Source organism: Temnothorax nylanderi, unplaced genomic scaffold, assembly GCF_030848795.1.
Source record: "Temnothorax nylanderi isolate EJ_2023f unplaced genomic scaffold, tnyl_v1.0 TNYL_tig0411_pilon, whole genome shotgun sequence".
NCBI lineage: Eukaryota > Metazoa > Arthropoda > Insecta > Hymenoptera > Formicidae > Temnothorax > Temnothorax nylanderi.
In genome coordinates this window covers 151268-164548 of record NW_027249473.1, presented here as the reverse complement: position 1 = coordinate 164548, position 13281 = coordinate 151268, and the positions used below count along the sequence as shown (strand labels likewise).

The following is a 13281-nucleotide window of genomic DNA, read 5'->3' as shown; positions in this document are numbered from 1 at the left end:
CGTGTTCCATTTCAATGCGCGAGCCTCGCTCGTGAAAGGAACCGATAACGCTTGTCGACCGAGAGCCGGCCGAGGCGAGCCCTTTCCTTATAGGCGAGATAGTCGAGCGCGTTCCTTCGACGCGATTTCGCATTTCCCCGCACGGAATCCTCTCCGCGAACGACGAACACCCCGTTCTTCCCCGTGCAACTCGGGAAAAGGGAAGGGTGCGGGTGCGGGCGCACGACCTATTGTCGGCCTCTGATAATGCGTGCGAGCAGACGCTCCTATTCGGCAGTCAACAAACTTCGCCATTCATTTGTGAATCGGGGGGGGGGGACGAATGCGGGTAATTAAGATTCGCAGCCGAGGAGTAGAATAGATCGTCGTAGTGCGTTTGCGATTGAATTGAAATTGCATGGAATTTGTCAACTATCGCGTCGATACGATAGGATTCTCTACGAGAGTGTAGATATACATCTTAAGTTAATTTTTATCAAAGAAAAATCGAAAATTAGTCCTCTCGAAGAATCCTCAAGATGTGATCAATATTCGGTACACTTTTAACATAATTTCTCCGTTTGTGGATGTTGCAGATCCCCGGATATTCGCTACTTGTAGCAACTGGCAAGACGGTAGTCCGCGCGCGTTGAAAAATCGGCTGTCGGATCGCGGAGCGTCGGCAGTATCCGGCAGCTCCGTTAGCCAGACATATACCACCACCCGGAACAATCCCCCGCCCGTGGCAAGACGGCCGATCGTGCGGACGTCCTCGGTGCTATCCCGGCGCGGCCGCTACGTGCGACGACAACAGCCCAAAGATTCTCCCACCGAAGGCCAAGATGCATATCGAGGTGCAGGTGGCGCTTAACTTCGTGATATCTTACCTCTACAATAAACTGCCGCGCAGACGGGTCAACATCTTCGGCGAGGAGCTCGAGAAGGCGCTCAAGGACAAGTTCAAGGGCCACTGGTACCCGGAGAAGCCGTTCAAAGGCTCGGCGTTCAGGTGCCTCAAGACCGGCGACCCGGTCGATCCGGTGCTAGAGCGCGCCGCGAAAGAGAGCGGCGTGCCGATCCAAGACATCCTGGAGAATCTGCCGGCCGAGCTCGCCGTCTGGGTCGATCCCGGCGAGGTGAGCTACCGTATCGGTGAGCTGAACGCCGTGAAGATTCTCTACTCGGAGACCGGTGACCCGCACGACGAGACCTCGGCCGATCGCGAGGTCACCAAGACCTTCAATCCGGAGGCGCAGTGCTTCAGGCCGATCGAGGCCGTGAGCACGTCCTTGAGCGGTCTCAGCCTCAGCCCGAAGTCAACCTCGCCGTTCTCGAGCTCCCTCGGCAGCAACGCCAGCAACGGCTCGTCCAACAACCAGCAGAACGGCCACGGATCCGGTTCCTCGTCTGCGCCCTCGCCCACGCCCATCACCAGCTCCTTCAAGGGCTCGCCCAGCCCCGTACCGGCCTTCATCCCGCGTACCACCGCCCCGCTCACCTTCACCACCGCTACCTTCGCCCAGACCAAGTTCGGCAGCACCAAGCTCAAGACTAGCAGCAAACGCGCCAACAGGTTGGTACATGCCCTTTGATGTTTCCTCCCGTTCTCGAATCAGTCAAACTGAAAATCCAACTTATTATTAAAGCTTATGAACATTTAAAATAATGCTTGCTTGTCTTAACTTTTTTGCTGCCATTATGGAAGTAAAGTTTATTTGTTTGAGACGTTTAAAGACGGATGGTTTTGATATGATTAATCGGTGCAAAAATTGATGACGAATACAAATAAACCTTAATTTTCCAAGTGACGATTACCTCGAGTTTATGCGACGGAAGCTTTTGTAATGAAAATAATTATTTCTTTTACTTATAAACATAATTGTATGCAAAATAGTTAAATTTTGTTGCTACTCGAGAAGTGTCATATTGAAAAAATGGTAAGGAAATTATTGAACAAATTACACGCAGTATTATTCATTAAAAAAAAAATGTTGCAACAACTGATCATTTATATTCTTTCGATATTACGCTTCTCGAGTTTCCTAGATAACACATTCTGTATGTGTATTCGTGGAATGCTGCTTGCAATTGTCTCAGGTATATCTTCATTTACCATCGCTAGAAACTAACTTCACTTACAATTCCCGCGGTATAAAAAGCAAATTGAACAGCGGGATCGCCATTAGGTGGATAATTGTTCGCTTCGCAACCTAATAACCGTAGAAATAGCTGAGCATGCTCGAAATTAGAGAACAACGCGTAACGAAGCGTACGATCTATCGTACATTGCCGATAGGATTTTATTTTAGCGCGCGCGTCATCCCCCGTTTTTCGAAACACACACGAGCACGACAGAACAAAACGCGCATACTAACCAGGCCGCGACGATCTACCAATCCCGGATCCACACATACACGCGTGTATACACAGAGCCACTGATGAACCGCACGGTACCGCTCGGTTTCAGGATGTCGCCCACCGAGTTCTCAAACTATATAAAGCAGCGCGCAGCGATGCAGCAGCAGATTCACCATCACCACCAGCATCATCAGCAGCAACAGCAGCATCAGCCTCAGCCGCAACAGCCACAGCAGCAGCAGCAGCAGCAGCAGCAGCAGCAACAGCAGCAGCAACAGCAGCAACAGGCGACCGCGGCCGGCGCAGGATTGCCAGTCTCGCAGAGCTCGCCGCGCAGTCGTAGCCTATCGCCCGGCAGCATAGTCGCTGGTGCCGGGCAGCAACACGCGGATCCGAGCGCGTACTTCTTCCAGCACGGCCCGGCAGCGGCCGCGGCGGCGTACCACCCGCAATTCCCCCATCGCAACATCTTCGACTCGTCGGCGAGCCACGGCGGCTACCTGCCGGCCGATCTCTACGCCGGCACCAAATTCCCATCATCATACCTCGACCCGACTACCCTGGCCGGCCATCAGTTCTACGGCGGTAGCATGAACGGCACCGGCGCCGGTACCGGCGGCGCTGTAAACGGCACCACCAGCGCCGGGGCCGGTACCCAGGGGGTCGGTAGCGCCGGCGCCGGTAACCTCGGCCCGATCGGCTCCGCGACGAGCAACGGCAACGTCAACACCGGCGCGGCCGTCGCGGCGCAGCAGCAGGACAAGAACGCCCTGGTCGAGGGCCTCAACAATTTCGGCCTCGGCTCGGTCGCGCCCTACCCGGCCAGCCAATATCAACACCTGCTCGTGGCCAACTAATACCTCGCGCGTGCACATCAAGTCGTTAAAAGCACCGCCGTCGCGTCCCGCGGCGGCGGTAACAACGTTCTCGTTTTCGGTGCTGCTGGTCCGGCGGCGGGCAAGAAGGAGAGAAGGCCGTCACCTCTGAGACTCCGTCGTCGAGACGTTGTCCAGAGTCCGGCTTCCTGAAGACGCACGTCCATCAGCCCCGAGTCGGTCCCACTCTATCTCTCCTCTCCCGATCGGAGTCCACCGGTTACGGTTGACGATATCCAACTTGTCCTCTCCCGTGATCCCCATCCAGGCGCTTCTCAGAGAACGCTCTTTCGTTCGATCTTTCCTAATCCAAGGAGTCCGAGATACTTTGTATATATATATTATAACGAACGGGGGAGAGATAGAGAAAAAGAGCGGAGAAAAAGAGAGAGAGAGAAAGAGCGAACAACAAGCCGCCGAACAATCGGCACCGATGACGATCACGAAAGCGATCGAGACGAGGAAAGAAAGCGTGATAGGACGGAGAAAAAGAGAAAGAGAGAGAGAGAGAAAGAAAGAGAGCGAACGAGCGAGCGAGCGAGATAGTGTGTGCGTATGGAGACGATGCTTGGTTCTAAGGTACGCCTGGTTGCGAGGTAGCGTATGCGTGCAGAAACGTTTTAGGCGTGGAGGAGAGAGAGAAGAGGAGACGGAAGGAAGCGGCTAACGGCTAACGAGAGCGTGTATATGTGTTAAAACCCGATAAGGACTCGATTGGCGATGGCGCGAGACGCTCGTTCGAGACGGAAGCCATCGTGTGGCTACCTACGACACACATATATATATACACACACAACACATGCGCAAGGGTATACCGCATGTAGCACACCGGCGGACATTTGAACGATGCGTCGAGCGCGCATCTGGGACAGTAAAAATACACTCGACACATTATAGGGATACACATACACACAAACACACAGAGATATACATATTATACCGATCTTCCCTTATATACATCCCGTACATGCGATACGAATACGAGTCGGGCACACTTAGATCACCACACACGTCAACACGCGAGTATTACCCATGCACGAGACACACACACACGTACGTATTAACGAAACAAAAAAAGCAAAAGAGGAAAACCACATATACGCGACATTGACCCACACAGATATTACCAACGTGTAATAATTTATTTTTTCACTGGTATATAGTCGGAGAATTGAATAATGAATATATATCTGTAGAGCCTATGTATTATATTCGAGATGCACTCACTCTTCACCGGGTTCTCGCGAAACGGTAGGAACTACACACATGTCCCCCAAACTCTCGTGCTCGAGCGGGCCGTCGTCGGTGTCGGGAGAGCGAGAGACCCGTGGACCGATAAAAGATCGGAAAGGTAAGGTGTCTTCCAAAGTCTTTTTTTCTCCATCGATCGAGGCGCCGATACGAGGCGACGCCGCGGCGTCGCTTCGTTTCGCGCGAGGATCGCGGGCCGGCTATGCGATCCCGGGCAACGCGGAAAGCTATTCAGGCACTAAATACGTAAAGGCGCGAAGCTCTTTAAACGAGATCGAAGATCGGATCGCGAATAGCTTTCCCCGCGCGGAGGACCCTTTACGTCGAATTGAGAGATAAAGAGCAAAAACGGAGAAATCTACGGCAGACGGCCCGTTCATTCGCACGAGACGAGTAAATAAAACGAGAAGGAACAACGCGATCAAGGAACGAAGGTTCGATCCTTCCGCGAGTATAGTGATAATGTAGAGAAAGAGAGAAACGAGCTCGCAGTTTTATACCGTTTGGAAAACTCGTCCTCGGTACGATTTTACATTTTATTTTTATAATAAATGCAGTAGAATGTAGGAGAAAATCTCGAGAGCGAGAAAGAGAGAGAGAGAGAGAGAGAGAGAGAGAGAGAGAGAGAGAGAGAGAGAGAGAGAGAGAGAGAGAGAGAGAGAGAGAGTGCAGCGAGTGTGCAAGGGGAGGAGGAGAAGTAGAAGGCGAGATAGAAAAAGAGCCAGCCGGTGTGTTCGCAAGGGACGTAAGTGGCCTCGTTGCAGGCCCCTCGATATTTGCTCGGCTGCGCCTGCGAGCTGGTCCCCGCCCGCCCGTCCGCCGCAGAAAAACCATCGGGAATCGATTTCCTTTCGAGATATTACCTTTCGATTTGACATCCGGAGTCGATGACCCTCCGAGCTGTCGAGGGAACCTCTTCGAATCGTTAAACCTCGGCAATACGCTCCTTGCCGCCTATGCTTTTAAACTTTGAACCAGGAAACTCTTTCTAATTATTTCCCGATCGCCGTAGGCACCGCTCGCGAGTAGCTCGCAAACAAGAACAAGTTTTCAAGCGGTTGATGAGATCTTCGTCGATTAAGATCAATTACTTCGAATGTGAGAACATTAATTAGTGGCTTAACGATAATTTGTAGTGTAATCGATCCCTTTTGATAGTATCTTTTCCCTATCTTTTCTCAAACGGAATCGTCCGCGGAACTTTAGCGGTGCTAACAAAGAAAAAAGTCAAGTACAAAGATAACGAGAGTCAATCAGAAGCAGGATGAACGGCGGGTGGGATAGTTTCGAGGGAGCAACGTCGTCGCTTATCGTTCACGAGGTTAATTAGGTGATTACGTAATTAAAAGGCCGCGCGTTATTGTCCTTGTCGGCGAGGCGACGGGCTCGTTTGGTCGCAAAAAAAATCGATCTTTTAATGCATTCTAAAGACATGCACTAAATTTTCAGCAGCAGTCATTTTATCTTCCGGAGTTTAACGAATCTACTTTAATGCTGATTTTCTAAAAGGCTTGAGATTTCGCGATTTAACTTTAGTCGGCACGAGAGATCGACCCGAACTACAAGGTGTTCATCGTAAAACGCTACCGAAGCTTCGCTTCGTAATGTTATGTCACTATAAACTTTTAGTATAAAGTAAATAAATGCCGAGATAACGCTTTACAACGAAAATTCCGCTTTCGTACGTCAGAACCGTCTTCCTTTCTCAAAAATCGCCTACAAAAGAAGAGAATTATGGGTCGCGTTTTAAAATGAACATGGTCTGTATATTCCATCCGTGTTGCAGCCTCAAAGATCATCCCCGAATATTAGTTGCGCGCGGTTGTTTCGGTTTCCTGCGCTTGAATTAATTCAATAATACGCCTCGTAATTTCCGAGCTAATAATTACGCGAATCCTCGAGAGGAGAGTAGTAACGTTTGTATACGAGGCACGAAATTCGATACTGAAAATTTCACGGAAATTAACTTTGCGATAAATCTCCTATCGTTCGCGTATTATCGATGTATTCAATCCCCTTCGCAAGTCGAGCCTCGCCGACGAGTGTCCCGCGACTGTTCGACGTGACAGTAACGGCGGCGGAGGTGCCGCGAGCCGCGGGCCGCGGACACTAGGTGCTAAAAGTATTCAAAAGTGTTAATCCTGTGACCGTGGGACAAAACGCAAGGATACAGGGCCCGAGAACAATCCGGAGACCACACTCCGGCATCGATCCGCGTTTACCGATCAGCCGCGTCCGCGCGTCCTATCCTTAGACACTAATTTCCCACGACACTCTCGTAGCGTGTCGTTGTAGCCGTAGCGTGTAAATGTCTAGCGTGTAATTTCTAGGTATGTATGTTTAGTCGTTCTTTCTTACGGACTTTTGTATAGGCCTTTTTGTAAATTATCCTCGCACCCGGTCGCGGCCCGGTCGAAGCGGGATCGATGTTGGACGACCAGGACGACCTTCCCGGAACGCGTCCGAATCGAAGGATTCGATGCGAGAAACGAGGCGAGTTCACGATTTCTGAGATCCGCTTCAAATCCGGGATCGATTACCTAAAAATTAATGTTGTAAATAACGGACCTGCGTCTTGCTTAACGCGCCGAAACTTTCGATTCTCGTCGCGAATTTCGGGAGGTTGAAGAATCGTTTTTTATATGATACCTCGGTCCAAAGTGAAACTGTAGTCGAAAATTTAGTCAAGTTGTGTCGACTCGTACATTCGGGGATTTAGTCGACAGGTTGGTGGTCTCCGGACGGGTCGGGGGGTGCGAAAACAAGTTTTAACCGTGGAACTAACTACTAAAGTAGACGTGAGAAGACGCTGATGAAGAACAGAACCCTTTAGTAATATCTAAACTCTAATTATAACTATTATAACGATACGTACGACTGTGGTAGCTATGCTAGTACCTGCTATTGTTAAAGAGAAAGTGATGCGAATAAGGTAGAGACGATCGAAGGAACAGAGGGAAATGCCGCTGGAAAAAAAAATACGAACTACAGCATAGTGCCTCAGTGCGTGTCGACATTCGCTCATCGACATGACTTTTACAATGATTTTCCTATATTTCACATAGTTGCAAGTATTTTTGTTTAATATTTCGAAATCATAATTTTATCCCAAATTTAATTTGATTGCTATTACAAAGTAAAAAAATATTGAACTTAGAAAGAATTATCTACTTGAAATATTAACATGTCTTTTTATAAGGTTTTATAAAATTATTTTTATAAATAGACTTGTAGCTCTTTTTAATATAAATGTCGACTTTTTTTATGATACGCACTCGAGTCATTGTGCATCGAGACAAGTTTCGCACCGCGTTCTGTCAGTGAGCTTCGCAAACGATCTAAAGTCTGTCTTACGATATCTTGTTTTTTTCGCGTCGACGTGCAGATACCCCTCGTTTCCGTCGCCCCGCATCAGCGTACGATCGTGCCTCGTCAAAAACTCACGCACGACGTTGTTTATTCTTGTAATTTTTCTAAACGCTCGCGCACGATCGGGTATACAAGCGGCGTAGATTTGTTTACGCCTCGCGGCGGCGAAAATCAGATCCGGTCAGGAAATCCGTCGGTCGTGTTTTCTCGCGTCGCGATCTGAAAGTAACGTCTCTCGCATAAGAGAGGAAATCCCGGATGGGCACGCGAGAAAGGGAAAGAGAGAGATTCTTTCTTCGTGACGCGAGATCGCGAAAGTTTCGACAGCCCGCGGTCGCACCTCGCTGACAGTTCGGGGCAGTTGGACGGAGGGCACAACGACGTCGACGTCGACGGCGACGGCGACGACGACTGTTGAAGTCGAGGAGGCGATGAAAGGAAGCCGATGGACGCAAACTTTCGAAATCATTGCGACCGCGGAAACTTCGCAGACTTTAAACGGGTTTCGTCCGGACTTTCGAATGGCACTCGAATGCGAATAACGCGATCGGCCGGCCGGCGGCAGCGTTTATAAAGCCGACGACTTACGGTCAGGTACGCGATTCGAAAGTTTTTGCGCTTCGACGGATTCTATGGCGTTGTACGCGGGGGCGACAGAAAGGGGGTGGCAGAAGGAGAAGACGGAGCGCAAAATGCGAAACGGCGAGGATGGAACGAGAGAGAGAAAGAGAGAGAGAGAGAGAGAGAGAGAGAGAGAGAGAGAGAGAGAGAGAGAGAGAGAGAGAGAGAGAGAGAGAGAGAGAGAGAGAGAGAGAGAGAGAGAGAGAGAGAGAGAGAGAGAGAGAGAGAGAGAGAGAACGGTAAAGGGTGGCAACTCAATGCAATAAGTCGCGAATCAAATGGATCTCGGCTTGAGACGAGAGGCTCAGATTAGCGAAGAATCAAACATGATGTATACTCTTTAAAACAAACAAAACAAACTAAGAGACAAGAGAATAAAAGGGGGATATTAAAACTAGGAAACGCGCGCGCAACGCGTAAAATGCGCAAACGGGGCGCGAATAGAGCGGCGCGAATCAACGTGAAAGAGAATAGAGAGTGAGGGAGGGAGAGAAAGAGAAGTTAAGCGAATCTAATTAATACTGATAGAGCATACACATTGAGATACACAAAAACATATAGTATTATACGTTTTACGATACGATTGTAATGAACACTTTGTAAGCAAAGGGAAAAAAAAAGTTACGCATAGTTTTCCATTACCCCCGTAATGAATGTAATTCGTTAAAAGGGAGAGTTCAGACAGAAAATACACACGCGGTCCACGAACACATACAGACAGACGGTCAAAAGGAGTGTACACGTGCAAGCACGCGCATACATACATACATACGTACACACATACGTTCGAAGTCACTCGGGTACACATAAGAATTTATAAGAAAAAAAAAGAAGTCGGTAATCTGTCTTTAAAGTATCATGTGTCTATAAACTATAGCGATCAATATTGTCTTTTAAATAAATGGCAAAAAAAAATACAAATAACCGTGGTAACGTCGTGTAAGGTAGCGATAAACAAACACTCTGCAATATAATGACATAATATATATTCTTACATTTATAACGGCGGAACATACGATGGATATTATGTGACGAGAGCAGACAGCGAGAAGCCCGAAAAAATCGTGTAAAATGCGCGTCGAGGAGTATCGGAGAAATGCCATCGCGAGAATTGAATCGGTCCTCCTTCCCTCGGAATCATCCTGAACGAAAGAGAGAAGAGAAAAAATGGCGTGTTTTTCGATACTACTGAACGCGCATGGAGATATCACATGGATACACACGAAACACACATACACACACACACACACACATTAGACACACGAAGTACACAAAGAGAGATCCAAAAAAAGAAACTATCGATTATTCTACCAAGTAAAATGAATTAACAAGAGGATGATAATTAGATTTGTAATTAATTACATATATATTTTTCAATACTTTAACTACTTGCTGAATGTAAACTATATACATATAATTATATATATATTATATACATATATTATATATATATATATTATATACATACACACCTCTAATGCGCGCGATATCGCGCGCGCGTGAGGGTGAAGAAGGGTGCGACGATGAAAGCAGCCTCGCAGAGAATCTCTAAGGGAACGCTGAGGCAGAACGTTAAAACGGTGAAATCTGAGGAGGATCACCTCGAGAAACAGAAATCCTCGGGAGAACCATCGGCTAAAATAATGGTCCTCCGATTTTTTCGGTGTCTTCCGGTAGAACTCTCGGCGGCGTCTTTCATCGACGCGATCGCTCGCTTCCGGCTCGGCCGCAGCTCGCGAGAATCGAGAGGCATGGAGCGAGAACGTAAACATTCGGGGAAAGGGAGGAGACTGTCTCTCGTCGTGGCGGATCACGTGCCGAGCGGAAACGAGCGACGGGCACCCATCTTCGGCCGCTCCCCTCGGGAAAGCGGAAGAGTTTCTGCGAGATCTTTTTGTACCCCACCCAAGTTACACTCTCGGTGTCGAAAAAAAAAACTACGTCACACTACGTGTAAGTGAATCCTAAATGTAACTGTTAATTGCCCCTACTCCAAAGCCCCCCCAACCCACGCCATTTGTAGAGAGAAGAAAACTCGCGAGTATGGGAGAGAAAGAGAGAGAGAGAGAAAGATATATGCGTGCAAGACGGAGCGATTGGCTGTATGGATTAATTACGTGGTAGCGCGTGCATGTGTATGGGAGTGTGAGGACACGTTCGTTCGCCTTAGTTACTTTTTTCCTGGGTGCAAAATGGGAAAAATGGAGATCCTTTCGAATGATTTTTGCACGCCTATGATTGTTATAGATCGTATACTTACGATTATTACTATTACGATTATGATTATTATCTTCACCCCTTAGACGAAAAAGAAAAAGAGACAGACACACTGCGCGCCTATATATATATCTGTATATAGGTCTTTTCTCACCTCACCTTGTTTCTTTTCTTTTTTTCTTCGTCCGTTTATTTTTTCTCTTTTTTACATTATATACATATATATATTAGAGATGTATTTTCTGTTGGCTCGTTAGATTTTGTTCCTTTATTTTTGTACGAAAATGCAACATCGACGACGACGCGTCGTCGATTTTACCTATATATATATATATAAATACATATATGTATGAATATTATAATTGTAGCTCGCTTATAAGATTATCGTTCAACCCTTCTTTTGATATAGTTTGTTATTGTTGTTTTTGTATGATATTTGATTATATATACCGGCGTGCGCGTGTCGCGCGTCAGAGAAATAATATATATAAATATATACTACCATATTATATATATAATATATATTTTTGTTAATAATACAGTGGTTTGATAACTACATTAGCCTGTTAATAATGAATTTGTTTCTCTGTTTCTTACGGCCCGTGAATATACATAGATAGACACACGTGCATATACATAGATATATATATTATACATATTATACATACCTATATATATATAAATATCGATTATATATATATACATATACCGCTACATTATATTTTGTTTAACAGTGTGACGAAGCGACAATGAAGCGTTTCTTGAAATTTGTCGAGCGACTTTACAAGGGGCTCCGACACGAAATATTGAATATCGAAACTCGCGTGTAATATAACTTATAATATCATTTTGTAAATTATTTTTTGTATTTTTATATATATACATATATAAATAACGAAAGCATACAAAAGAGAGTCGCGGAACAGTGTTATGCGCACGGCGAGAAATCAAGAGAGTTTGAGAGTAAGAAAGAGAGAGAGAGAGAGAGAGAGAGAGAAAGAAAGACCGAGCGAGAGAGAGGGAGAGAAAGGGAGCGAGAGAATGTATCGGAGACGAGAGAACGTTCATGATGAAAGGAAGGGAAAAAAAACAAAAAATCCTCGTGACGCATTAATTAACACTGACGATACTTAATCAGTCGCTGACAGTCCTTTCGTTGATCGAGAGCGGCGCCAAGAAGATTTATTATCCGAACGACTACCAGAAAATCGCATACGGCGCGTATGCGACGTTTGTAAAACTATAAAACGACACGAGTACACACAAATGTGCATACACACATACACAGACAGACACACGGCGCAAAGTTTAATTTAATACGACACGCCAGCCCCGAAGATTGCGATTGTTCCCGATTACTTGTACCTCTCTGTATGTATTTTGCAGCTTGTCAGTGCTTTTTGTTCATTATTACATTACCTTACAAATATTAATTCACCGTTCTTTTTGTACCAGTCTACTCTTTACGTGTCGCCGGGATGCGAGCTTTAACTGTATGATTTCAACCCAACGGACACAGTGCAACGCAACTCCAAAGAAAGCGCGGCCACGGCCGGCGCCGATCTCGGGCCGTTCGCTCGCGATCGTTGGTGACCTCGCAAAGCAACTTATTGTTAGTATAATAGCGTACCAGATATTATTTTTCTCAAAGATCAAGCAGACACGATCGGACAGCAAGTAACTGAGAAAGTTACGTGCTGGATTCCAGTTACCCTCGACCGCGGCTTCGGATAATTTAACCCTTTCCATACTCTCGCTAATATAGATCCTTATCGCAATATTCACCCGAATATTATTTATATGTATCACAGCGTATTATTACATTACCGATTTATTTTCCAGCGTAATGTTCCGAACGTACGAAAGTACGAAATCAAACACGAGTTGGAAGGGGTTTTTAGCACCGGCTAGACGAGATACTTTTCGCGATAATAACGGAGAGCCCAAAATTATTTTCGGTGTGTAATTTTGATCACCGAGATATTTAGCCGCGTCGAGAATTGGTACATCCCCGAGACACAATGCTCCATATACGCACGTTTCCGCGGTCGGGGGTTGGATTCCGTGTTCGCGCACATGGAGAAAGATTTATCGTCCCTCGCCGGTCGGGGCCACGGAGCGCCTCGCGCGCGGGATTACCCTCGCGGCGTGTAAGATGCTATCGGCCTTATGTAAATTAACCACCATTCAAGCCGCAACGGAGTCTGAGTAATTATGACAGATAACTGTCTCGTATCTCATAACGAAATAAACCCCCTAATCGATTCTGTATTCCCCCGCGAGCGAGCGAGCGAGCGCCTGTCGCGATTCTCGCTACGGCCGATAGCGCGATACGTCGCCGTGCGATTCTCTCGATGAAACCCACGACCGGCAAGATATATAAGTGTCTCCGCTGAAGTATTAATAAAATCAAAAAACGCGCGCGCGCGCGCAGCGATTCGCGTGTCGTCGTTTCGCTGTAATTCGCCTCCATCCTTGAGTCGGCTTTTAGAAAGCTGCTTGGAAGAGATCCGTCGAGAAGTTTCAAGAAATTTCGTTTCACGCGCATGGGAAAACGAGAGGAGAGCCAAAGGAAGCTAGCAACGGGAGATCTTTGATTCTCGCGTTTGAG

The 13281-nt window shown here is 47.0% G+C and overlaps 1 protein-coding gene across 1 annotated transcript; it reads left to right on the top strand.

The window, feature by feature from the left end:
* Nucleotides 1-500: 500 nt before the first annotated feature.
* Nucleotides 501-12103, top strand: LOC139782423 (uncharacterized). The gene is made up of 2 exons (XM_071721448.1): nt 501-1552; nt 2447-12103. Exons 1-2 carry the CDS (start codon nt 822-824, stop codon nt 3192-3194), a joined length of 1479 nt encoding a protein of 492 aa, XP_071577549.1. The 5' UTR covers nt 501-821; the 3' UTR covers nt 3195-12103.
* The last annotated feature ends 1178 nt before the right edge of the window (nt 12104-13281 follow it).